The 26,313-nt window shown below is 52.7% G+C and overlaps 1 protein-coding gene across 2 annotated transcripts; it reads right to left on the reverse strand.

Annotated features, from left to right (window-relative positions):
* Positions 1-1,238: 1,238 nt before the first annotated feature.
* TRAM2 (translocation associated membrane protein 2) lies at positions 1,239-25,096 on the reverse strand. 2 transcript variants are annotated; one of them, XM_039382007.1, is made up of 11 exons: positions 25,011-25,096; positions 13,478-13,541; positions 11,215-11,324; positions 10,884-11,000; positions 9,287-9,345; positions 8,646-8,730; positions 8,460-8,530; positions 7,728-7,832; positions 7,453-7,611; positions 6,299-6,471; positions 1,239-5,681 (listed from the first exon to the last, which is right to left on the reverse strand). In XM_039382007.1, exons 1-11 carry the CDS (start codon positions 25,080-25,082, stop codon positions 5,608-5,610), a joined length of 1,089 nt encoding a protein of 362 aa, XP_039237941.1. In that variant the 5' UTR covers positions 25,083-25,096; the 3' UTR covers positions 1,239-5,607. The 2 variants fall into 2 exon arrangements, with proteins under 2 accessions (XP_039237941.1, XP_027594155.1); XM_027738354.2 differs by lacking the exon at positions 25,011-25,096 and adding an exon at positions 22,402-22,598.
* Positions 25,097-26,313: the final 1,217 nt, after the last annotated feature.

The following is a 26,313-nucleotide window of genomic DNA, read 5'->3' on the forward strand; positions in this document are numbered from 1 at the left end:
CTGGACACAAATCTGCTCACAGCAGCTCTGCACATTTTTAACAAAAGGTTGGGAGAATGGTTTTAGGACTGAGATACCATCTAAACCCATCTTCTGCAGCCTGTCATCTCACCAGGCAGGGCTCCAAGGAAAAGGGAATACTGGCAGTTGGCATAGCAATAGAGTTATGACACTTGTGCTCCACTTAGAGTCACATTACTCATCTCTCCACGAAGGTAAATGTGGCAGGGATGTTATCACCCCAAATGTCACCTGCCAGGTATTGCCATGGAGCACAAATAAAAAGAAAAAGGCAGCTGTCATGCACACAGAGGAGAACAAAGCTCTTTAGAACAAAATGCTTCTTTAAACCAGCTTTTGTGCTGTGGATTCTCACTTCCCCTCAGACAGCTGAGTCTCCACGTGACAGCTCCCTCCTGCTCCCCTTGTTCGGAAAGGTCACTCCTCTTCCCTTCTGGGCCCATTTTGTGCTGCTGATCACTCTGACCGAGGATCACTCCAGGTATCTCTGGTCCACCTCACTCTTCAAGAGACCAGGAGATTACGGATGAAATTACTGGAGCTGTAGAAAAGAAAGTCTGAAACTCTTTTCTGCACATGCTACAAAACAGTAACCGAATCCTGAGTCAAGTCATGTGGTATCCCTGGGCCAGCTGCACAAAGTATACAATTTAACTCACCAAAAAATATGCGCCTAAACCACATCAGATAAATCATCTCCTCCAAATACCCTTTTCCTCCACTCCCTGTGATGAAGGCAGCCACAAGTAACGACCTCCGGAGCAGCTGCCTGTGTTGTGGACATGGGAAATGTGGGAAGATGAAGCCCAGCTGGAAGGGCATGGATTGACAGGACAAGGGGGAAAGGCTTTAAGCTGAGAGGGTATATTTAGACTGGATATTAGGAGGAAGGAATTCTTCCCTGTAAGGGTGGTGAGGCCCTGGCACAGGTTGCCCAGAGAAGCTGTGGCTGCCCCATCCCTGGAATTGTCCAAGGCCAGGTTGGATGGGGATCGGAGCAACCTGGGCTAGTGGGAGGTGTCCCTGCCCATGGCAGATGAGCTTTAAGGTCCCTTCCAACCAAACCATTCCATGATTCCATGAAGAGGAGGACACAAGATGCTGCAAAGGGAACAGATTAGCCTGGTATGACAGGAGAAAAGACCAGTCTAACCCATCACAGCTGCTTTGCCACATATACAGCTTAGGACTGATAAAGCATCACTGGACAGCAGCAGTGGAAGAATCTATGCCTTTTATTCATTTATTTCAGAAAAATACTTTTGCTGAGTTTATCACAAGTCATTTAACAACAAACAACAACAAACAAAATCCGTACAAAAACTGAAGTAACAGAAAGAATGAAACAAACAGGATAAAATACCAGAGACTGTTAATTCCCCCCACCCACTCAAAAATCAGGAAATACGGAAGTATAGAAATTTTCCTCGAGTTCCTTTGCTGAAGTTTGATCCATTGAGTTCAACATTTTTGAGGAGAAACTACATGCCTCTGCCTGGCTTTTCCAACAGCCATTCTTCCCAGCAAAACTCCACACACAGCCCCAAGCCAAAGGAACATATTTCACTTGGGTATAAAACCTACCAAGCCAACCTTTTGTTCCTGAAAAGGCTGTAAATCAAACCCCATCATTTCCATCCACTGTTTACACAATTTGGGGTCCATCTACCAAAGGCAAGAGCCTGAGGCTGCTGTGAACCCGCAGGCACTGCAGCAAAGGCAGGGTAGTTCCAAGCTTCCAGAGTCACTTGGAGGCAAGGAACAGACATCTTAGCATAGCCACTCTTCCCTCCAACAAGGAAGCCTACCATACATTTTAAAACAGTGGGTTGAAGGTAAGGGGACCTACAGGGGAACTGGAACTTGTCTACTACTAGCCCAAACAGGATGAGTAAGAAAGAAAGAATCCTAAACAACAACAAGACAAAACGCGACTGTAATGCCCCATAAGGTAAGTGTCACTCAAAAATTGTACGTGAAATGCTACATCTGTTCTTTCTCCACCCCTTCCTCTTCCCAAGCCCGTTCTCTGACTATCTAAAGACAGAAAGAGAGAACTACTGCTGGTATTTTACAGCTCTTCTAGGCTAGGACAGGAGAACACTATGCTTCACCCCAAAATTCACAGGCTACTCAATTCCTGATCTCCTTAGGATGGATAATGGACACAGATTACAAAAGCAGCTTCAAGCCCATGGGAAGGGTGCAAGCAATAGTGTCACACTGGAAGTAAAGACCTGCAGTTTTGGATAGTCTCCATCACCTTCTGCACTGTGGTGGACAAGAGCTCCTGTGTGGGGTTGGATCTTGGTGTTGGATTAAAAGCTGGATTTTTATTAACTTGGAGGTGTTTTCCAACCTCACCCAACAATTCTATGGTGTTTTCTGCAGATGACACAGGGCTTGACAAGATGGGGCATGAGAAGAGCATCCACTCAAGGGAAGTGAGCTCGTGGCATTTAATACACAGAGCTGTCAAGGACAGACTGACCAATAAGGGCTTGTAAGGAAAACACTCCATTTGGGAAAGAAAAAAGCTCTTTGGGCTGAAAAGAAGGCTCGATCTGCTGAGAAATGACACGGACATAGAAGCAGTTACTGTGGGCTTGCAGCTGAGGGATTGTGCTTGGACTAGAACACAGAGACACGAGCAGCCCCTCTGATGGAGAGGGGATTGCAAACCTCCAGGATGACAGTGGATATTGCCTCACAACAAAGGCTCAGCCTAAAAAAAAAACAACCTGCCAGGTTTGGGTCTAACAGAAGGATGGGGATTTCTGAGTACTAAATATAGGAGAGGGCAAAATAAGCCCCATCGCCTATAGGTTTAAAAAAACAAATGATAGAAAGAACACATGGAAATGCTTCCATAACAAACTATCCCTTTTCCTGGTAGCTCTATCAAAAAGAAAACAAAAAAACACATAAACGTAGCATATGCTGTACATACATATTAAAGAGGGGGGGTGTTCAGCTATTGCTAAAGTACAGAGAGGCTACAACATAAGGCACTTGGGATACAAAGCATCATCGGCTACTGTACGAAGAGACAGCATTGTGCAAGTGGAAAAGCTGCCTGAAGCAAAGCAGGCAGGCAGGAGGAATCATTCAGCAGCCAGCTTTTTGGGGGGGCTGTTACGTGTCGCCTGTTAACAGAGTCAACAGCTCAGCTGCTGTGAGGCACCGGCTCTGCGGAAAGGACCGGCCGAGGCTCCGGAGAGATCCCGGCCAGCAGTCGCTCTTGAAGGGCACGTGGCAGTAGATGGCTAGGGAGGGGAAGAGGAAGAGAAAGGAAAAACCTCTCACACTAGACCTTTTCCACATCCTCCCTAAACATAAAGCTCTTTTCCCCCTCTGGTCTCGCTGCCCCGTGGGTACTGCCATTGTCTGAGTCAAAATGCGTGTTACTGACCCAGCACGGGCTGTGAGGAGCAACTGCAAGATACCTCCAAGGGCTCTGCTCCAACCTCCTTCCTCAGCTCCCCCGAGAAAGGGGGAAACCCTCTCCTGCCAATATCTCTTGTTTGACACTCATAGGTCGTGAGGATGGAGGATCAACAGGAATTTGACCAATTGTCCTCGTATCCCCGAACATTTTCTCCCTCCAGTGCATCCCCAACAAGGAGAGGGGAAGGAAGGGACAAAAGGCATCCACAGAAACAGGGAAAAACCCCAACTCAACTCAAAGAGGGGCAGAAAATCAACTCTCACTCATTCCTCAAAACACAACTGATGAAAAGAACACCTGTGCCAGCCTCAAGCTGAAATTGCACTGAGAGAGAGCCAGAGCTCAGCTGCCCGAAGGGCTGAGCAAGGGGCACGCCAAGGATCAATCCTGGACTGCCTATGGAAGAGCACCCCAGCTCCCCCCAGCTCTGTGCCCTCTCTCCTCGCCCAGCCAAGGGAACACAAGTCGCCTGTTCCTGCGGAGGCAAAGCAGAACTAAAGCTACGCCCGACTTCGCTGCACAAGAGGCACCAACAGCAAAGCCCAGCTTAGGGACCGCCCTGGAGGAGAGTGTGGGGTGAAGGGTGCCACTGCTGCTCACCTGCCAAACCCAGCCTGGTGTGTGGCACCCCAAAGAAGTTCAGTGAGATGGCACTGACCCACGAAACACCACGCAGATGCTGCTCCTCAGCAGCAAGGGATCAAGCTGGCGGGATCTGGCTTTCCACAAAAGCTTCTGCCAGCACATGGAGGTGGCAGCGGGCAGGAGCAAGAGGGGAAAGTGGTCTGCAGCAACAGATGGCCTCTGAGGTAGATTTGAGACAACTCCATCTGCCAACAGCTACCGTCACAAGTCAGGCTTTTCCTAAAACACAAGCTGCTCTTTGCAGCCCTGGCTTCCTTCCCCTTCCCTCCCTGTCATCTCGTTCACAGCTCACAAAGGGATGAAGGGGCTAGTTTTTTGGAAGAAACCCTGGATTTGATAGCACCTTGGGTGGATACAAGCACTGTATCCTTTGGAAACAAAGAGTGAAGCTGGTGGCTACCGATGGCACGGCTGGACTGGTATGGTAGGGATGAGGAAGGCTGAGGTGACAGCATGAGGGGCACAGTCCCACTGATGTGAAAACCCTTTGCAGCAGCCAGTTTGTCATCTGGACATGGTCAGGAGCCACAAGAACACCAGGTCCACGGGGCACAGACAAGCTGGCAAAGGGCCTGGGCTGACAGTAGCCAGGCCAGTGCTCAGAGTGGGGCAGGACTCGAGGTTTCACCTGGACCTGAGGATGGTGCTGCCCCATGACAAGGCACTGTGAGCTGCAGAGCTGCTCAGCTCTTGGGGCTGGGAGGTCCAGAAAAACCACAGGGCAGCCAAGAGAGACCCAGCTGTACCAGAAGAGCTGGGGCAAGCAGAGGCTGGGAGGTGGGCCTTCCATATGAAGAAGGAAATTCTCTCCTCTCTCTGCTGCCCAGCTCTCCAAAATTAGCTCAAAACCAGGGGTCAGAAAAGCCCCACATAACCAGGGGTCCATCATGAGACAAGACAGGGCTGAGGTTCCTCCCTCAGACCCTGCTCTCTCTTTGCAGCATCACCACCCTGCCGAGCACTGGCCCCATCTCACCTGAGAGTGCCCCAGGGCCTCAGGATCTCACAGCCCCAGCACACTCCCCCAGGAACCTGTTCCCATAACATGCATTTGGTGCCTTCAAGCTGTCGTGGCCCTGTCTCAGGGACTCAGGGAAGCACCATGAAGAGAGAGGGGAGGAACATGCTGTGGGAGAAAAAAGGATCATTTGGAACCGTCTACGACACATTTGTAACCATTAACCAAAATAACCAAACACTAAAATAGAAAAGAAAAAAACCAAAATTGCACACTGATTTACCATCAAACAGAGGAAGGCAAAACCAAGAGGGCTGGAAAAGGTTCCTACGAGGGGAAAGGATCAGGGGAAAGGGACCTTTTTGGTTTTATTGCAAATGGTTCAAGAGAGCAAGAGAGGAAGGGAGGAGAGCGAGAGACACCTTGGGAAGATGACTGGTTTCCAAGCCACTCAAGACGCTGCCCGTGAGGACCAGGAGGAGGGGCTGCTTAGTCTTGGTATCTCGCCCTCCTCCCCAGGAGACAACCTTGGCTTCTACGGCGACTTCAGCTTCTTGGTTCGAGGTGAGGTGCCGTTCTCTGCTTTCACCACCCCGTTTTCATGGTAACCTGGGGACAGAAATGAAAGGCAATGAAGCTGGTGAAGGGTCTAGAGGTTAAGTCCTATGAGGTGCGACTGAGGGAGTTTGGGTTGTTTAACCTGGAGAAAAGGAGACTCAGGGGTGACCTTATCCCCCTCTACAACTCCCTGACAGGATGGTGGAGCCAGGTGGGGGTTGGGCTTACTCCCAGGGAACAAGCGATAGGACAAGAGGACATAGCCTCAAGCTGTGCCAAGGGAGGTTCAGGTTGGACATTTCTTCACAGAAATGGTGGTTAAGCATTGGAATGGGCTTCCCAGGGAGGTGATGGAGTCCCCATCCCCGGAGGTGTTCAAGAAACACATGGATGTGGCACTTAGTGCCATGGTCTAATTGACATGGTGGTGTTCATCCATAGGTTGGACTCGACGACCTCAGAGGTCTTTTCCAACCTAATTCATTCTGTGATCCTATGGAAAGAGGAAACTTTGTCCCTTGCACAAGCCAAACCATTAACCCTCTCAGGCCTGGCCCACAGACATGGGGAAAGCTCCCACTATGCCAGGACGCTGCTGGGGACCCCCTGAGGGGGTGCTGAACCACAGGACTGATACCTCCCACGGTGCCACCCATCCCAGCACTCACCCGAGTCCCTCTTGAGCAGCTTGGTTTGCTGCTTGGTGCCAGTGGTGGCAGCAGCGACTCGCTTCCGACTGCTCTGCTCGTTCCAGTACTCCCTCCAGCGCCGCAGCTGGAAGTGGATGAAGCGCCACATCACCGAGGCCTGGAAGAGGCACACCAACAGCAGCACACTCATTCTGGCAGGGGCGGAGAAGAGGCAGGCTGAGAACAGAGCAGCGAGGCCACGCCCGACCCAGCCTTCCACCCACACCAGGGCTGGTGGCCCCCCCGGGTGGCAGGTGCCATCCCTACAGCCATCTCTCCTTCCTGCCATCCCCTGAGCAAAGAGCAGCCCCTTCCCTTTGTCTCCGCACCATAAAGCTCTCAGGTGCTCAGGGCATTGCTGATTGTTACCACTTCAGGGCAAGAATGGATCAACAGGATCATCTCGACCAGCACTGCCCAAGCCACACTCTGCACAGTCAAGGTATGACATTCCCAACTTCTCTGTACATCTAAAAGATGGATGTGGCTGGAATGGAGCTAAGAAAGTCCCCCAAATCTTCACGTGTGCCAGCAGTCCATGGCTTCAAAAAGCTTGGGAATGACCAGGCCTAGCAAATTCTGAACTGAACCTAAAGCTGCTCTGTGGCCAAGAAAGGCACCCAGTCTTGACAGACAGACTGCAAGGTATGAGGAGCCCATCCCATATTCTGCTTCCCATGTCAACAGAGAGCAAAACATGTCCAAGCAGAAGGGAAAATGCATTTTTCTTAACCACATCTGTGTTAATGCACTTAAAGGTGCAGCAGAGAAGGCCTGTAAGCCTTTCTCTAGGATAGACTCATGCTTTATAACTTCATTCGATGAAGTATATCAAACCTTATTTGATGGTTTTTCCCCTCTGTAGTCTTTAAACCCCTTCTTGCTTCCTTCACACCCCTTCAGCTCATTAGGACCTTCCCTAAATGGAACCAATATCAGATCCCCACTAGCATTTGGATGGAGCTCTGAGCAGCTTGGTCCAGTGGAAGGTGTCCCTGCCTATAGCACAGGGTTGGAAGAAGAGCTTTGAGGTCCTCTCCAACCCAAACCATTCTGTGATTCTGTGACTTCCAAACTCGGCAAAACGCACCTTGAGATAACATAGCCAAGGAAGACACAGCAGACATTCCTACCTGAAAAGGATATTGTTGAAGAGGAAGCTGAAAAAGTTCCCTCTCTCAGGGTCCAGGGCCTGGCTCTCCACCCGTGGCAGCCCGAAGCCGATGACCAGGATGTACAAGGTGAGGGTGAAGAGCCTGGTGACCACGAACACGACAGCCCAGACATTAAACCTGTGGGAGGGACAAGCAGAGCTGTGGGCAGAAGCAGCTCCCAGCACTGAGATCAAGCCATGTGGCTCTCCCAGGCTCTGGAGGAGGTGGAAGCCCTGGGCAGCTCCCCTGCTTACAGCTTCTCGTTGTTCTCATCCGTGAAGTAAACCAGCCGGGCCATGTGGAAGAAGAACTCAGCCAAGTACTGCAACAGCAAGAGGATCAGCCCCAAGCGGGTTAAACTAGGAGGGAAGAGGAAGAAAAAATCATCACTGGTCAACCTTCATCCTTCAAATTCAGCTACAGCCTCTCCCCTGCCATTCCTGAGCTGCAGCATCAGCCTAAAGCCAGGCCTTTCTGCAGCAGTGGGGGAAATCCCTGTCCCCAAACCATCAGCACAGCCCAAACCAGTAGGAATCCAACACAAACCCCTAACTGCTGGCAAGGCTGCTCTGCTTTTTATCATAGAATGATCTGTGTTGGAAGGGACCTTAAAGATCATCTAGTCCCAACCCCCTGCCACGGGCAGCGACACTTTCCACTACCCCATGTTGCTCAGAGCCCCATCCAACCCGGCCTTGAACAATTCCAGGAACGGGGCAGCCACAGCTGTGCCAGAGCCTCACCACCCTCACAGGGAAGAATTTCATCCTAATATCTAACCTAAATCTCTCTTCTTTTAGTTTAAAAACATTCCCCCTTTTCCTATCACTACCCACCTGGGCAAAAAGTCACTGTCCACTGAAGCACTCCACTTTATTCCCTTTAAGCCTCCCACCCCACTGAGGATTCCCAGGTGACTCCCACTGCAAAAGGAGCTGCTCAGCCCCATCCCTGGAGCGGGATGTGGTGCTGAGGAGGTGACTCACTTGAGCAGGTAGGCGCCGGCGATGTGCACCAGGTAGAGCGCGATGCAGCGCAGCTGGCGGGGGATCTCCTCCTGGCAGGGCAGAGAGCCATGTCAACCTCTTAACCCTCTTCACCTGCCCTCTCCCAAAGCTCCCTCTCCCAAAATCCAGCGTGTGGGATCCCCAGGTCGCCCACCTGGCTCTCACCTTGCGAACTTTTTGGAAGTAGAGCTCCGGTAGGGCGTGCAGCCAGTACGCCAGCTGGCACAGGTAGAAAAACTTCACCTGGAACCTGAAATGCAGGGATGATCCATGAGAGCCAACCCAGGGCATGGCAGGACCCCAAGGACCTGGGTGGCAGGGCAGCATTGGGCAATCCCTCCACTGCTCTGAAGCCACAGGATTTAGGAGGCATCATTTCTGGGCTGAAATTATCTGTTGAGCTGAGACAGCCACACCTGGAGTTTATCCAGATGCTCCTGCTGCGGTCTCCACGCCCTCAGCAAACCTCACTTTTGTAAAAACCCAAAAAGGGAGGGTTATCCCCAACTTCATTACTACTGTGAAAAATAAACAGCAAAGAGACTTGCCCAAGGTGATGCAGAAAACAGCCAGGATGAGTAACCAGGGTCACAGGACCTTCCTCATGGGGGAAACCCTCCGGAACACCCTCCCCAGGCTCACAAACGAGATATCCACCATTCCTCATGACCTCACTGCAGCATCCTTGCAGCAGGGTGCATGCAAAGGGTGCTGTGCTGTCAGCACCCCTCTCCCAGCCACAGGGAAAACTGTGGAGAGGAAGGAAGTGGTCAGCCCTGGAACAAAATACCCTCGCAAGTGCTTACGGAAGATAAACATGCGGGTAGTTTTCCCACAGACTCCGGGGGTTTGATACGTATCCTTCCTGAGAAAGAGAAGAGATGCAAGGCTTCAGCAAAAAAAACAGGTTATGACAGGGTGGGCTGATGTTACAGTGAAACAAGGAACTGGGGATGACACCCAGCCTGCAGAACCAAACGTGGCCCCTGCGAGAGCCAAGGCTGAGCTCACCAAAGCTCAGACACATTTTTGGGTCTCTAGCACCCCTATAAAATCTCTCCAGGCCCTGTGTTTGGGGGCTGAAGGCTCCTTGCTCGGTTGCACACATGTTCCCACGTTCAGGACAGGATGTTCAGGGGTTTGGGATGCTCTGGAGGTGTGGGGGTGAGATGCCTGTAACTGTGTGCATGGTCTGTGGGGCTTCTCCCTCACTGGCCTGTCCAAGTAACCAGAACTACTACTGATGAGAAAGGGGAACAGAAAACACCTACAGAACCAATTTATTATGCATTGGATAGTTTAATTTTCCACCTCTTAACTTATGCTTGCAGGGCAGGTTACAGGATGTGGCTCCCCTCTTGCTCCTGCCACGGGGACGCTGCACTGGGCTTTGGAAGGAGGTGTTGGCATGGGAAAGTTGTCCTGCGGAGTCACCACCATCCATGCCCTGTCTGCCCTAAAGCCTTTTTTCAGCTGGGGGAGGCCAGGGGAAGTGCAAGTGCTGTGAAGGGCGACGTGCTTTGAGCACATGGGGTGTCTGGGGAGCACATAATGGCAGTGAGGAGGCTCCAGCCCCACAGCTGGTGAGGGATGGGTCTGGCACTGGGAAAGGGGAGCCCAAAACCAGCAGCATCAACTGTGTTACCAGTGTTTCCCTCCTCAGAGCCCCATAGGGCAGAGGCAGTGCCAGCAGACCTCTGAAATGCTGGCCTTGAAAGGGGTACTCTAATTGGAGCTCGTAGGACCCCCCCAGGCAGTGGGGAGGGGACCTGTCCCCAAGGATCCATCCCCAGCTGGACCCCAATGGCTGCAGGCAGCAAAGCATCATCACCTCACACTTCCAAAATAGCCACAACATCTGTTCTTCCCTCCCCCTTCCTCCCCTCTGATTTCTTCTCCCAGCAGTTTTGGGTTGACACATTTGCAATGCACCCAAGGAACAGCGTGGCTTTCCTGTTCTCAGCGATCTCCTCACTGCCAGCTTGCCAGGAAAGGGACCACAAAGAGGGATCCCAAAAATCTGCCCATTAGCCCCACAACCCTGCAAAAGGCATCCAAAAACCTCAAAGCACTGAACGTAAATAAAGAGGAAAATAAGAATCTGAGAAAGATGATCTGGAGCAGCAGATGGAGATGATGAGACCAGGTAGGATTTCTGAAGACCAGCTCCAAAAATATCTCAGATCCCATTAGCTTATGCCTTGCACAGTGCAGAAGGATCTCCCAAAACTGCCCTCACTCAGTGGCTGGAAAGATCCACCACACTTGAAAACTAAACTTGCTGAAATGTGCCCGTTTTGGCCCAGGGGCTGGCTGGGGACTCTGCTCCCAGTGGGATTTTGTGCTCCAGAAACCCCAAATTCCCCCTTGGCAACCCAAATCCCAGCCATTCCCGTGCCTTACCGTCACCACGACGTACAAGCACCAGATCACAGAGGTGAGGTGGAAGGCAACCAGCTGCCCTGACTCATTGAACTTGCTGTGTTTGACCTTGGAGAGATGCAGACGCCTGTTGATTTTCTGGGAAGGAGCAGAGGAAGAGAGAAAAAACCAAGAACACATGAGCCACTGGGTCATCAACCCTCTCTCCTCCTCCTGCTCCTCATCCCAAGCAGCCTCCAGAGGTGAAGGCTCACTCATAATCACCACCTTAACCCCCAGAACAGCATTTAACTGCAGCAGGACCATGGGATTTGAGGTCTTCTGGTGGCTCAAGACATGGAATGGCACTCACGTCCAGGGCGTATTCCTGCACCACCGCGTGCAGGATGATGGCAATGAAGATGTAGAAGAGGATTGTGACCAGATCCTTCAGCCCATAGTGATACTGGACCAGCTCCCCATCTGCAAAACACCAAACAGTGGATCAAATCCCCATGACCCAAATGATTTCCAGGTGAGGGTTTAAGGGTTAGTGGGGCAGGGGGGTTATTCCCAAAATGGGGACACCGGAGAGAGGTCATTACTGTGCCAGTGGATGGAAAAAAGGGCTCCATCCAGGGTTAGTTCATGGCAGAGGTGGGTGGTTTCTCCTCCAATAGTTACACACCTCAAGGGAGGCGACACTCAGGACACCTCAAGCTTCCCCTGCCAGAGATGAAGGGCTGGGGACAGCCTGGGTATGGAGGCAGGAACTTATCAGCCCGCAGGGATGAACACATGGAAGGCTGAAGCAGGTGATGGGATCAGAGATGCCCCACTGGGAACATGAGGGCTCAGGATGGCATTTCTACCCCCTCGGTTATGATCCAGCACCCAGTCTCTTCCACACATTCCTGAAAGCTGCTGGAGCAGGATTCAGCTGCTGAAATGCAGATGCCTTGTGCTATTAAGAGATCTGAGACAGCACCAAGGGGATGGAGGATGAGAAATAGGACCCACGAGAGGCCATGCTCCTCTGGAGCAACGGGAGACCCAACAGCACCCAAAATACCCCAGACAGCTGCATTTAGGTGACTATTTGCAGCCTGCAGCTTACGGGGAAGAAGCAGATTTAAGAAAGCTGCTGTCCTTGTGGTGCACTGCAGAAAGCATCTTGTCACCAGCCCTGTTTACCCTTGAGCAAAGCTTCAGTTCAGATTTTTAAGATTTGAACAGGATTTATGAAAACATCTGGCAAAGGATATGAAAACACCCTGTCTATAGAAGCCTGGGCTGGGTGCTGTGCAAGCCCAGAGGTAAACATGGTGCCTGTATCCCACAGCAAGGCAAAAGATTGAATTGCGAGTCCCAAGAAAATAATATCGTGCACATGTGCAACCGCTCTGCCTCGTCTCTCCTCTCTCAGAAGCTGCTCTAGCAGGAGCTGTGAGGGATGTGAAACAGCCTTGGAAAAATTCAGATGAGCAATAACCCTTCCTCCAAACAAGCTGCTGCATCAAGGTCTCTCTCCCCGAGGCCTCAGCCACCTCATGCTCTATACTGATACCCCATTACCTGGCTCTGGTGAGGTGTTTCTGTGCCCTCCCTGAGTTTTCTGGCATCAGGAAACAATAAATCCCTTAAAAACCAGCAGGAAGTTGTCTGGACTGTGCCATAGGGGAGCACAGACCAATTTAATCTGGGAGCTGGATGACTTCTTCAGCCTCAACGTTCAAAGATTTTAAGGGCAGAGCTTTTATCTTCTGCATGTCTGCCTCACTGTAGTCCCACTAATCCCAACACCCTGCTCTTTCTTTGGATGATTACTCAAACACTCCCAATTAACTGCAGTTTTCTGCCACCAAGCCAGGCTCTGTGCCCCGGGCGTTTGGCTCATCCTGAGCTTTACCCAAACCACCTCCTGCTGTCTCCACGCCAGTGCCCAGATCGCTGCCAGATCCAGAGGGGCTCTGGGCCAGGAAGGTAGCAACCAGCAGCCAAAATATGAACAGGGGCCGAGCCTCCAGCTGCCTCCTGGCTGGCAGCTGGGGCACATCCTCTGGTCTGTTTGGTTCAGAGCTGCACCACCTCAGAGCCTCCTCAAATTACTCCATGTGAACCAGGCCCATAACCTGCCTTGTGCTGTGCACCTCCACACATTCACCTTGTTCCATCCCTCCAAAAATCAGCAAGGCAGGAACTATTGTGCAGCCCCTGCTGCTTAGCAAAGAGGTAAATCCCTCCCGTTCCTCAGCAGGACGTGGAGCTACTCCAGGCATGCAATCAGGCAGTTTGATCCTGCCTGACCGGGCTTGGAGCAGAATCCTCACCCTGCAGGGAGCACAGAGCAGCCTGGCCATGGCAGAAACACAGAGGAAGCCCCAAAACCCCCTGGAAAGCATTTCTTCCCAACCCTGGCAGCATGAGGGCTGGCAGACATGATCAGAGTGCTCTGAGCTGCTCAAACTTTGCTTCTTCCCAAAATATCTTATTTTTAACATCTCCTTTACCACCAGACAAGAGCCTGGGCAGTGTGATCAGTACAGGGTGAGCCCGGGCCAGCTGGCAAAGAGGATTTGGGACAGACCACGACTCAATCCTCCCCTTGGGGTGTCTGGAGCAGAGGCATCTCTTACCTGCTGTAGGCACACTAACGTTGTACTGAGGTAAGATGAACAGGAAGGCAGTCTTGGCTGTGACCTGTAAAAGACACACAGAGGGGGAAAAAAAGCAAATCAGTTGTTGATTCCATTCCTCTGCCACCATTTACTCTCTTTTCCTACCACAAAGGGAAAGGTAAATTGTCCAGGGAGATGTACAGGCACCTGCTTCACTCGCAGAAACATCTTTCAGCAAGGAGATTGCAAGGGAAGTGGTTTGACAACAGAAACTTGGGATTTGGGAAGGAGAAGGAGAGGTATAAAGGAGGGAGAAACCTGGAAAAACAACAGCTGGAAAAGCCATGAGCCAACCTGACAGGGAGCATCCCTCCAGGAGCATGGACCATCCTCACATGTGACCTGCTGCTCAAGGGACACTGGGAACTGACCCAACTGGCTATTTGCATTAATTAAAACTAGCCCTCATTCCCATCCACTTGGGCAGCCACACTGGGAATCCAGCCTGAGTAGGGATGGCAGCACCCACACATGAAAAACTCAGAGGCTGCAAAACCTTATGGACTGGTTACACGTGGATTTAGCTCCACATACTTGTGGAGACTCCTCCACTTGGTGAGGCTGGACCTCTCTAGGGTCCGTGCAGGCATCCATGAAGGTCCAACAGGGCAGGGGAAAAGCAGCTTTGACAGACATGCTGAACCTCACGTTAGTTACCCACAAGATTCCAGATGCATGTACAAAAAAGGAATAAAAAAGCCTGGGATGACACATCAGGGCCCCTGCAAACCAGGGCTGTGCTGCTCACTCTTCATTTATTGAATCACAGAATAGAATCATGGAATAACCTGAGTCGCAAGGGATCCACAAGGATCACTGAAGTCCAACTCCTGGCCTTGCACAGGACACCCCCAGAATCCCATCAGGTCCCTGAGAGTGTTGTCCAAAAGGTCCTTGAGTTCTGGCAGCCTTGGGGCCATGACCACTTCCCTGGGGAGCCTGTTCAGTGTCCAACCACCCTCTGGGGGAAGAACTTTTTCCTGATATCCAGCCTAAACCTCTCCAGAAACAGCTTCATGCTGTTCTCTCTGGTCCTGTCTAAATTGCTTTTAATTCAAGGGAATGATCCTTCCCAGCAATGAAGCAGGAGGGTTTGTGGGAAGGGAGCACAGCATTCCACCCCAGTGCATCCACAGGATGCCCCAAAGCTGCACCTCTGAGATCAACACACCCTCGAGCCCAGGGCCACAGCTCAGTGCACAGACATCTGACAGCAAATGTGTCTTCATCCCATCCAACCCCACAGTGGCAGCAGGTCATCAAATTTTTACCTTTCCAAGGGCTCCCAGCCAACCCTCCAACGCTTTGCAAGCACCCACCTTCATACACAGGCAGCCCCAAAAAATCCCATGCCCATCCAACACCAATGGAGATGAGCTGCATTTCACACAGACCTAGCTGTTCCAGAGCTGCAGGCTACTAAAATCCCATCTGGAAATTGCTCCACAGCTTGTGGGGGGGACACAGGGGCTTTGCCAAGCGTTCCCATTCTGCCCCCATGAGCACTGAGCAACCAGCCAGTGGCTCTGTTCCGCTGGCACAGGCGAGGGACTCCACAGAGTCTTTTCAGGATGTTTGGGGATTTAATTTTTTTTTCCCACTTAAAAAAAAGGAAATCCCACATGTTGTGCTCTTTCTGTGGAGGAGTAGATGCAAGAAAGGCTCTGCTGCAGGATATGGAGACCACGGGCAGAGTTTGGGGTGGGGATGGAAAAAGCGCATCGCCCGGCCTTCAGCTGGCTTAAGGAGATACTGCTGGCTCTTACAGACCTTGCTGGCCAGGAAAGCCAAGTTGCTTCATTCCAGAGCGGTACAGCACATCCAGGACCTGGACTTCACATCCAAACCCCACCACAAGCTGGCGCAGGGCATGATACAAACACACAGAGCCGGCAGTGGCCGTGATGCTGCGGAGATGGGTGGACGTGTCATGGAAGTGCTGACGGCAGCAGGCACTGAAGGATTTACAGCTACCCAAGTACCTGGCTGACTTCCAGAGCTATAAACAGCTGGAAAGAAGACATCATCTCCAGATGAAGCCTCCTAACCTGCTGAAGGGGCCATAGGCCAGACTTGTGAGTCCAAGAAAATGACTCTGGAGTATCTCCGAGGTGGGAAGAAAAGCCAGCACAGTGCTCGGCCCCAACACAGTTTGCAAGGACTCTCCTAATCTTCTTTTCTAGAGCGCCTGGTGATGGTTTCATTCATCCAGTCCAGCATCAAGCAATGCTTTGTCCCATCTCCACACCCACCTTTGCTTCCTATAGGCTGGAAGACCACCAGCAGCTTCAGCCATCACCTTTGCACCCCCTCACCTTTCATTACAGAGGGGTAGTGAGTCGTTTTCTACAGTCTAAGTAAAATATTTTACTGCCAAAGATAAACGTAACTTCCTGGACACAGGCAGGCTCCTGATAGACCAATTTCCAAGGACAAACTACTTGTCTGCTCCATTTGACAGATGGGGGAGCCCAGGCAAACCTGCAACCACTCACTAAAGTGCTACAGCGGCCAAATATGAACTCCAGGCATCCAACCTTCCCATCTTACAGAGTTTACATGGAGGGAAGGTCTCCTCTAAGGCACCAAAGGCATTTCCTTCTCCTGCAACCAGTTGGGAAGTGTTCACACAGACTATGAAACACACACCTGGCCAGGGAGCCTCCCCCTCCAGGCACCACCACAAGGACATCTTGGTTCAGACAGTCATTCCTTCTAGCAGCAGATGGAGCATGAAACACATGAGATGAGCCACCCTGAGCAGGACACTGCTACATTCCTCCATCTGGAAGGTGAGGGACATGCTGCACATCCATGGGGGGACCTGCATCTTGTTGATGTTTCTCATGACATGCCCCTTGGCAGCGGGCATAGAGGGACAGGGGACTTGACCGAGGTCATGGCTGAGCTCCAGCAAGTGAACATCAAGCTTCAAATTCCCACATAACTCCCTCAGTATCCCGTCCACTATATCAACTGGGAGCACCCATGGTGCACCCATTGCTACATAGCCCTGAGTAGTGTATAGTGCCAGACACACCACGGAGCAGCTTAAGCCTCCTGGAAAACAGGGAATGCCAGAACCGTGACCTCCAGCAATGGCACCTCCAGCTCCCCTGCAAGGCAGAAACCAGGTCTCCTTGGCTTAGGAAGGAGCAACGAGCACCAGGGATGGCAAAGCTTTAGGGATTGCATTGAGCATTTCACAGGCAGCCAGAGAAAGCAGAAGTTTGGAACGGGAAGAGCAACATGAGGATTATTCAGAGGCACAAGACGTTTGCTGCCTGTTTGTTCTGAAACAAGATGCTGGTATGGGAAAGGAAGTGCCAGGCATGCTCCTGCCCTTCAGGGCAGGAGAAGAGCCAGAGCTGCCACCAAACTGCTGCTGGCAGAAGAGGAATTCATAGAATCATAGAATAATTTAGGTTGGAAAAGCCCTCTAAGATCACTGAGTCCAACCATGAACTCAGCACTGCCAAGCCCACCACTAACCCACGTCCACAAGTGTCACGTCTACATGTTTTCTGAACACTTCAGAGATGGTGATTCCACCACTGTCCTGGGCAGCCTGTTCCAATTCCTGAGCACCCCTTCAGTGAAGACATTTTTCCCAATATCCAACTGGCTATTAAAATCCCTAAACCTTCCCCTGCACAACTTTTTATAGGGTGGGAGAGGGGTTTGTCTCCATGGGATGCACAGAGCAGGGACCATATAGGAAAGGCTGTACCTTCCTCATCCACTCCTCATCTGCTCCTTGCCCGGCATTAAGGGCATCTCTATGCAGAGGGAGATGCTCCTCATCCTGCCTTGCATGAGGGATGTGGTAACTGGGGATACAGGTTAGTGATGGGCTTGGCAGAGCTGGGTTGGACACGATGAACTTAGAGGTCTTTTCCTACCTTAATAGTTCTATGATTCTATGTGCCTGAACCGGGTAAATTTGGGAAGCAGTTGTCCTGGGAGCTCTCTACAGTCATGCAGAGGGAACAGCATCCTCAGCAGTGAGTGGGTTTCTGGTGGTTAAAGCCACTAATGTGAGAACCAAAGGGCAGATGGATGGTGAAGACACAAAACTCCACGTGTCCACCAAGACCAGAGTTTCCTGTGATGCTCAGGACAGCGATGAGGCTGCTTCTCATGGCTAAAAATCAAACCAGCACATCCACCTCACAGCCCTTGATGGCAGAGCAATGGATAAAGCCAAACAATCCCAGCACTACTACACTGTGCATCTTTATTTACTATGCATCTACTATCTACCACTAGGCATCTACTCCTGATAATGTGGTGACTGGAAAAATCCAAAAACCCACCATCCTGGAAATTGCTGTTTAATACAGAGCAGCAAAGCTCTCCTTACTCTTTTTTAGAATCGCAGAACAGCTTGGTTTGGAAGGGACCTTAAAGATTGTCTTGTTCCAACCGCCTGCCATTGGCAGGGACACCTTCCACTAGACAAGGTTGCTCCAAGCCCCATCCAGCAATTTAAAAAATGCTCTTTTTTCCCCACCACAAAAGGCTCCAAGAGTCCAAACCCAAATCCCAATTACACTTGTGCGGATAAGCAAGTGGCTTTCAATAAAGGGATTTAAGCACATGCATCCAGGCAGTTTAGCATCTGTCCCAAAATCTACCTGCTGCAACTAAACACCAATATGTTCAGGAACGAGGGATAATTTTTGAGCATCTTTCACAGAGAGGTACCAGGCACTCTATGAACTCGGGGAACAGCTTGCCCAGAAGGGTCGTGGACACTCCATCCCTGGAAGTGTTCAAGGTCAGGCTGGACACGGTTTGGAGCAACCTGAGATAGTGGAAGGTGTTCCTGCCCATGGCAGGGGATGGAATGAGATGATCTTTAAGGTCCCTTCCAACCCAAACCATTCTGGGATTCTATAAAACCTGTTTCCCTTCTCAAAAGCCTCATCCCAGTGGGATTTGCAGTCGCTGTCTCTACCCCAGCCAGGAGCCCCCAGGCACTCTGCCTGCCCCACGGTCCTCCTTGAATTAAAATCACTTTGCAGGAAGGAAGCAGCTCCAAGCCTCTGGTGGGGGAGGCTGGGGGAGTTTCTGCAGTCAGCGCTGGGAAAATATTTCCAGGGCTTGAAAAACAGCTCAAACTAATTACAGATAAAATGTTGTCCGAAGGCTTCTCTCACAATGTGGGGGTATTTTTCCCCCAACCAGTCAGAATTTGAAAGACAAACTTGCTGACCCACGGTATGGATTGACACAGGCCCTATATGTAAACTAAAGCCCAAACTTTGGACCAAAGCCTTTAAAAGTAAACATCTGGCTGTGACAAAAAACCCTTTTCGAGGGCGGCGCAGCCCCTCTGCTCCCACAGACACGCTCATCCCTCAGCACAGCATGATTTTCACTGCCTCACAGTCCCTCCCGTTTATTCCCTTTTTAAAACTAAACCTAAATTCTGCTTTTTTTCCCCCCTTTTTCCCCTTCTTCCCCAACTATCCAGCCCTTAACGCCGCCCGCATGGCCTCGGCTCCCACATCTGGCAACGACCAGGGGAGGCAGAAACATGTTTTGTTTTCCCGCATTAACAACGAGAAGGCCTTAATTTTTTAGAGTACTACGGAGGGGACCGGGAAGGGGGAAGTATATTTAGCAGGAAGCCTGGAAATAGCAGCTCATTCGTCAGCCGCCTTCGTTTGACAGTGTCACAACCCAGAGTTTGGGAGCCCGTGACTCACACTCTGCCCACAGGGGAAAGCCCAGCAAGGCCACGGCAACTCTCATAAAACAATGGTTTTTTAACTCTATTATCACTTTCTTATCATCACCCCACGCGTAAAACTGAGCTTTAGTTTCCCCATTTTAGAGATTGTGGCAGCAGTCCCCATCTAACACAGGAACTTGCCCAAAATCGGTGAGGTCTTCCCCAAACTCAACCCACTGATTGACCCACCCCAGACAGGACACAGGTCACCAGCCAGTTGCAGGTTAAACCCAGCCTGGCCTTGGTTTCAATTTTCTGCAAAGCAGGGTGGAAAAATACATGCAAAGCCATTTCTGCAGGAGGATGGGAAGCACCTGCTTCATGTTTCTATCACTTAAAATAGTTTTTCACCAAAAAAAACAGAGGAGGCTTTTCTTTCCGTGCTCCAGCAGCCACACATGTGGCAAAATCCCTCCCTGGCACCACACAGACACACACCAGGTGTGTTTCACACCCTGAAGGCTTAAGGCAGGCTGGGAATGAAAAACACTGCGTAGTGCCAAGCTCTGGACAGCTCTTTTTAGGGAAACCCCCTCCAAGCCTGGGATTTCCCTCTCTGAGCAATGCTATGATCATCTAAAACACTGGAATAATCAAATCCAACACACCCGTAACACCGGTGAGCAGCCTCATGCCACACTTTGTGCCCCCAAATCCCATCATGTACCCGCTCCCTGCTGTGGAGGAATTCCCAGGTTGGTGAATCTGTTTGGAGGGGAAAGGTTGGGCACCTAAAAGGATACTCAGGGTGCACCTTGCTTGGGGAAAGGGAGACACCCAGCAGCCCTCCAGCATCATCCTGAGCAGGGTGCTGGAGCAAGGAAGCACTCAGCTCCTGGGGGATGCCTGGGAAAAGGTTAAAAATCTTATTTGTGTCTTCCCAAAGAAACCTCCCCTGCAGGAAACGGCCTATTGTGAGCAGGATTCGGCCGCTTCCGCTGAGCCTGAGCCTGGCTGTGGCCACCAGCATCAGGAAGGTGGAAGCCCAGCTGTGGGGTGGGAAGCAGGGATGAAAGGAGAAGAAGGGACAGTGACGTGTCCTCCTCACCACGGCAAAGGAGGAGATGAAAAGGTGTCAAAAGGCAGAAATATCCGAGCTGCCACCAAAAATCACCATAGAGGGGTGGCACAAATGGGCATGGATGGTTTGGAGGGCTAGGGAAGAGCAGAGCCTGATTTCTCCTCCAGAGGAAAAGAAAGCAGAAGAAATAACCATAAAAATAAAATAAAATAAAATAAAATAAAATACCCACAAGGATCAAGAGCTGTCTCAAACCCCATGCTCAGGCCCATGGTGTGATTCTTGGGGTGTGCTGTGCAGGGCCAGGAGTTGGACACAATGATCCTTATGGGTCCCTTCCAACTCAGCATATTCCATGGTTCTGTGATTCTGTGATGATGCCAGGAGGGGATGCAGCCAGGCAGTGCACAGGGAGCACTGGAACCCACCCCAGTACGGCGAGCACCGTCTCCCTGAGGTCTGCGGGGAGAGCAGCAAACTGCTGCCTTCAGCATCCCAGGGAGATTTAATTAAAAGACACTAAAAAAATCAGGAACACCACAAACTCCTCCCTGCTGGCACCTCCACGGGGGGGTTCATCACATTTCAAACCATCCTCAGAGCATCACGTCAACCAAAATCACTCCCAAGCCCAGCTACCACCTCTCCAGGATGGGGTTCCTGACATGCAACCATAGGCACCAGCATCCCGAAAAAACCACCTGCAGGGAGAAACCCTGAGATAGAAACGAGACCTCACCGCCTTTTTTTCTTTTTCAAGTACCACAATGAAACTTGCAGCCCAACTTTGCATCATTTGCATGTGGCTTTGGAATGCAGCTGGCCCTCTTGGGTTAGTTTTGAAACCCTTAAATAAATATATATATATATATATATATATATATATATATATATATATATGCACAAGCACATCGAAAGGGGGTTTGAGTGCTGGAAGCCACTCACTCATTCAAAGCATTCGCAGTAAAAAAAAAAGGGGGGGGGGAGGAAGGGGGGAAGAGAAAAGCAAGGGGGGCTCCAGCGGGAGGGAATTAAGGAAATGGATTTCCTCCTCCTGCGATTTGCTGCAAGAAGGAGCCTTTCCTCCTCCGCCAGGCCCCCCGGCCACCCCTTTCCCATCCGGATTTGCTTTGAAACGTGGCACTGCGCTGGAGGGGAGGGTTCAGCGGGGGAAGAGGGGGGGTCCGGCCCGGCTGTGCCGCTGACCACGGGCTCGCAGCCTCGGCCGTGGGTGCCCGGAGCCAAGAGAAGCCACACGGCCTCCTGCGCTCCCGTCTCCTCCCCGAGAAGAGGGAAGGGAAAAAAGCAAGCTGGGAGGGAAGGAGCCGGAGCAGGGGGAGAGCGGCATTCCGGGCATGGCGCTGGCGGGACAGCGGCATTCCCGGGGGGGCTCCGGGTGAAGGTATCCCATGGAGGAGCGGGGATGCCTTCTCATGGCCCAAGGTGGGATGACCAGGATGGGGAAAGGCCAGGGAGCCGCTGGTGTCCTGCCCGAGGCCCAGGAGCCCCCGGTGCTCGTCCCACGGCGCTGGCTGCGGAGAAAATACCTGGAAAAGGGCTAATGTTAAAGAAGAAGAAAAAATGGGGGAAAAAAAAGGCAAAAAAAAATTCTTCCCATTTCCAAGAGCTGGGAATATCGGCCAGGGCTTGGTTTCTCTCTGTGTGAGGCTGATGCACTCCACTTCAGTGCTTGGGACATCCCTGCAGCAGCGGTGGGTTTGGAAAAGGGGGTTTGACATTCCCTGTGCTGCCCCTTCCCAAACCGGGGACCCCGGGCAGGGCTGGAGCAGGGGAAGAAGGATGTGCCACTCCAGAAGTCGGTACCAGGCTGGGTCCCCAAAGGAATTTGTGGGACACACACCTCTCTGGTGGTGGGTGAGATACAGGGAATGAATGAGGTGGCGCTGTGCCCCCCCAGACGGAGGGGTCCCGCACCGCAGAGCCCCCTCCCCAAGCGGGATGGCGGCTCCTGGCCGGGGTGCGGACTCCCCTGAGCCGAGTCAGCCCCGGGGGGGGACACCCCGTGCAGAACTGGGTGGGTCAGCTGGTCCGCAGGGTGGGGACACACACACAGCCGGCCCCGGCGCGGAAGGGGGATGCGGATGGAGGGGGGGCTCTCACCTCGAACATGAGGGCGATGAGGACGCTGAGCACCAGGCAGAAGCCGATGTCGGCGTGGTTGTGGATGAGGAACTCCTGGCTGAAGAGCGGGTGGCTCTTGGCCCGCCGGCGGAAGGCCATGGCCGGGGCCGAGCCGAGCCGAGCCCAAACTTCCCCGGGCCCCGCGGAACTTCGCGGAGCTCCGCGACGGCCCCGCGCAGGCGCCGCCGCTGAGCCCTCCCCGCGCCCGCCCGGCCCCGCACGGCCCCGGCCCCGACCCCGCCCCGGCACGGCACGGACCCGGCACAGCCCCGGGCACGGCACGGACCCGGCACAGCCCCGGGCACGGCACGGACCCGGCACAGCCCCGGCACGGCACGGACCCGGCACAGCCCCGGGCACGGCACGGATCCGGCACAGCCCCGGGCACGGCACGGATCCGGCACAGCCCCGGGCACGGCCCCGGCACAGCCCCGGGTACGGCACGGATCCGGCACAGCCCCGGGCACGGCCCCGGACCCGCCCCGGCACGGCACGGATCCGGCACAGCCCCGGGTACGGCACGGATCCGGCACAGCACCGGCTACGGCACCGACCCTGCCCCGGCACGGCCCCGACCCGGGTACGGACCTGGACCCGGCACGGATGCGGCACAGACCGGGACACGGCACCGACCCCGCCCCGGACCCGCAGCCGGGTACGGACCCGCTACAGCCCCGGGCACAGCACTGGCATAGCATCGGTACCGGAACCGGCACAGCCCCGGACTCGGACCAGGGCACGGACCCGGACACGGAGCCAGACACGGACACGGACCCAGCCCCGGCACTGGCACCGGATCCGGGCAAGGACCCAGACCCCGACCCCGCCCTGGACCCAGCCCTAATCCCGGATCCAGACACGGGCACGGACCCGGCACCGCACCTGGGCATGGATCTGAATGCAGACCCAGCCCCTGCCCCGGCTCGGCACAGCCCTTGACCCGGACCTGAATACGGACATAGACTCGGGCCTGGAACCGGCACTGGAGCGAGAGCCTGGACCCGGACCCGAATCCAGACTCGACACTGCACTGGCACTGGCACTGGCACTGGCACAGCACCGGTACAGGCCCTAGCCCCGGTCCCCGGCTGCCCTATGCACACCCTGGCTCTCAACAGGGGACAGAAGCACCCACTGGCCTCAGCACCCACCTCTCATCCTCACACAGCCTCATCTGCACCCACCTACCGTGCACATCTGGACACCCACACCAGAACTCACCTACTGTGCATGTCTGGATGTGCACCCACAGCTGCACCCACCTACTGTTTATGTCCAGACACCCTCCCATAGCTGCACCCACCTACTGTGCACATCTGGGCCCTCACCCACACCCCCCTCTCTGTGCACGCCCAGCCACCAACCTGTGTCCCAGCACCCACCCCCCCCATTTACCCACCAGCTCTGCACCCCACAGCCTCAGCACTGAACCCCAAATCTCCCTCCCTATTAACTAAGGAGAGGCCTGAGGCATGTGGTGCCTTCCCTACCCCATGCCCTTAGCAAACTCACACCCTGGCTCGGGCTGGGGTGTAGCAGCACAGATGGAGAAAATCCAGATGGGTCTCCAGGGCAGAGCAGTGGAATATTCGCTGCTATTTATTGAAGCCAATCTCTAAAATACCCCCCAGCTCCTCATGGAGCTTAGGGGACCAGGCAGGGCCCTTCAGTGGCTTTGCTTAGGAAAATTAAGGCACAAACAGGTCTTTCATTTTAAGGATCTCCCTTCAAGCAAAAGAATCACTGTATCCTTTTGCTTCCAGGATCTTGTTCAGCTCCTCCAACACCCCTGGGTCCCCATGGATCCCTCACAGATCCTCCCTGTGGCCATTGAGGATGGATTCACAGGAGGGAGAAAACGCTCCTGCAGCACGTTGGAGGGAACTGAGCTGTCTCAAACCTGGTGTTGAGACCACAAAGCATTTTCCTCCAGCCAAATCCAGCCCGGGAAGCACAGTCCCTGGCTCCTCATTAGGCACTCAGTCCTATTAGGCAAGTCCTGATTAGCTGGGTTTACCCTCCACTCCCCCCCTCTGTGGTATTGTTTAGCCTTGGAGCCACTGGCACAAAGCTGCAGCCTGGGCCCTGTTCCTTTACAGGAACACTAAAGGCACCAAAAAGGGGTTTGCAGCAAACCAAATTTAATTAAGGGGGGGAAAAATATCCAAAGTTTCAGCTTGGAAAAAAAACAAATAACAACAACCCCCAGGGCAAAGAATTCTATTGTCTGTAATGTCCAAGTATTGTGTTTCAATGTTGTTGGAACTGAAAAGATGTTTTTTCTGGGTAAATCTTTCCTTAGTTAGTTCAGGGGCGGGGTTACATCATCTTGGAGCTGGAGGGAATGTTTTTTCTCCCACCCCAAAACCTGTGCTCAGAAATCCAGGCCAAGAGGGAGGTGGAAAACAGTGCTGCTGGAAGGTGAGATCTCAGCAGGGCTAGGGCAGGGCTGCTGCCAGCCTCGTGCCCTGTCTGTACCTTTCCATCCTGCTTTGTTTTATTTTACCTTGACAGAGGGACAAGGGTGACCTGTTAAAAACAAGCCAAGGGGATGGTGCCAGCAGCCACGTCCCCAAGCCCAGACTCACCTGGGTATTGTGTAATTTCTGAGGGACGTAGCCTCTGTTCCTGCCTTTTTCCAGATCGCTGGTGAGTGGCATGGCCAGTTCTCCTGGGGAACCTGCAGGTCACTCCCTTCATTGTCAAAATTCACTCTTGGTTCCTGCTCCCTGCTCCTGTGTTGCCCGTGAGACCTTCTCTCACGAGTGGCACTGAGCTCTCCTGGGCTGGGGCATGACCCTTCGCCTCTAAAGTGCTGGAGAGGGTTTCTTTAAAAAAAAAAAAAAAGGAAAAAAAGAGGTTATAGGAAGCAAATGAGCTGAAATTTTCTATTCCAGAGCAGGGAAAAGCACTGGATAATCTGTCTGAGTGCAGTGGGATGGAAATATCCCCTCACTCCAGCCCTTCTGTGAGTGGCTGAAGCCCAAAAGTTGGTGGTGTGCATCCCAAAAGGCTGGGCAGATCCCAGTCTAGCTCAGCATAACATGCCTCATGCAAAAAGAGCTTCATGGGAAATGCTGTAGAAGGAGCAGAGGGTCTGACTGGGTCTCCTCAAGCATTTGGGGCACTTTGAGATTTCATCAACTGGTTCCCCTCTGCCCCTCTGCCAGCTGCACTTTCTCATCCTGGGTTTGGACTGGCCCAGGGCCGTGTTGCTCCACACAGAGCAGTGACATGGGATTTGGGGGATCTCTGCACCCCGTGGGTTGATGTGAAGACAGACCAGATTGGGGAGTGACCCTGTCACCCCCCAGGCACATATCCACAGCTCCAGGGATATACCACCAAAATCAGGACTCAGCACCATGGTGCTGACAGCTGGAGCTGGTTCTACCAAACCAACAGGTTCCCATCCTGCATTCAGTGTGGTCAGTGGCACCTCCCCTTGCACACACACCTTTGGATCTGAAGTCACCGTGGGATATTTGCAGATATCTGGATGACTTTCCAGCCCTGAATTCTTGGCGAGACTCTGGCAGGGGTTTCCAAACTTTCCCCATGGCCCACTGATGCCTGGGGAGGTAGAAGAAGACTCCCACAGCCATGGTCTCATTCCTCCAGGCACTTGCTGTGCACTGTATCTGCCACCTCCACTATCCCACAGCTCCCTATTTCATTCTCACCAGCTCCCATCTGCGATGCCGCAGCAGCCTCAGTCCCTCTCCCCTCCAGTCCCCATCCTTGCAGGGATTTAAAAGCCATGTGGATGTGGCACTTGGGCACGTATTTTAGTGATGGCCTTGAGTGTGCTGGGGGAACGGTTGGACTCCACGATCTTAGAGGACTTTCCCAACCTGGATGGTTCTGCAATTCCTGTAACAGGCACTGGAT

The sequence above is a fragment of the Pipra filicauda genome, unplaced genomic scaffold (genome assembly GCF_003945595.2).
Source record: "Pipra filicauda isolate LSUMZ 115617 unplaced genomic scaffold, ASM394559v2 scaffold24_size8852520_pilon, whole genome shotgun sequence".
NCBI classification, from domain to species: domain Eukaryota; kingdom Metazoa; phylum Chordata; class Aves; order Passeriformes; family Pipridae; genus Pipra; species Pipra filicauda.

Excerpts from the sequence above, each read along its gene's own strand:
- TRAM2 (XM_027738354.2), bottom strand. The coding sequence starts at position 22,521 with ATGGCCTTCCGCCGGCGGGCCAAGAGCCACCCGCTCTTCAGCCAGGAG. Across the intron at positions 9,346-10,883 it reads GCTTGTACGTCGTGGTGACG|GAAGGATACGTATCAAACCC; the intron begins GTAAGGCACGGG and ends TCTCTTTCTCAG. Across the intron at positions 7,833-8,459 it reads GCCGGCGCCTACCTGCTCAA|TTTAACCCGCTTGGGGCTGA; the intron begins GTGAGTCACCTC and ends CTTCCCTCCTAG.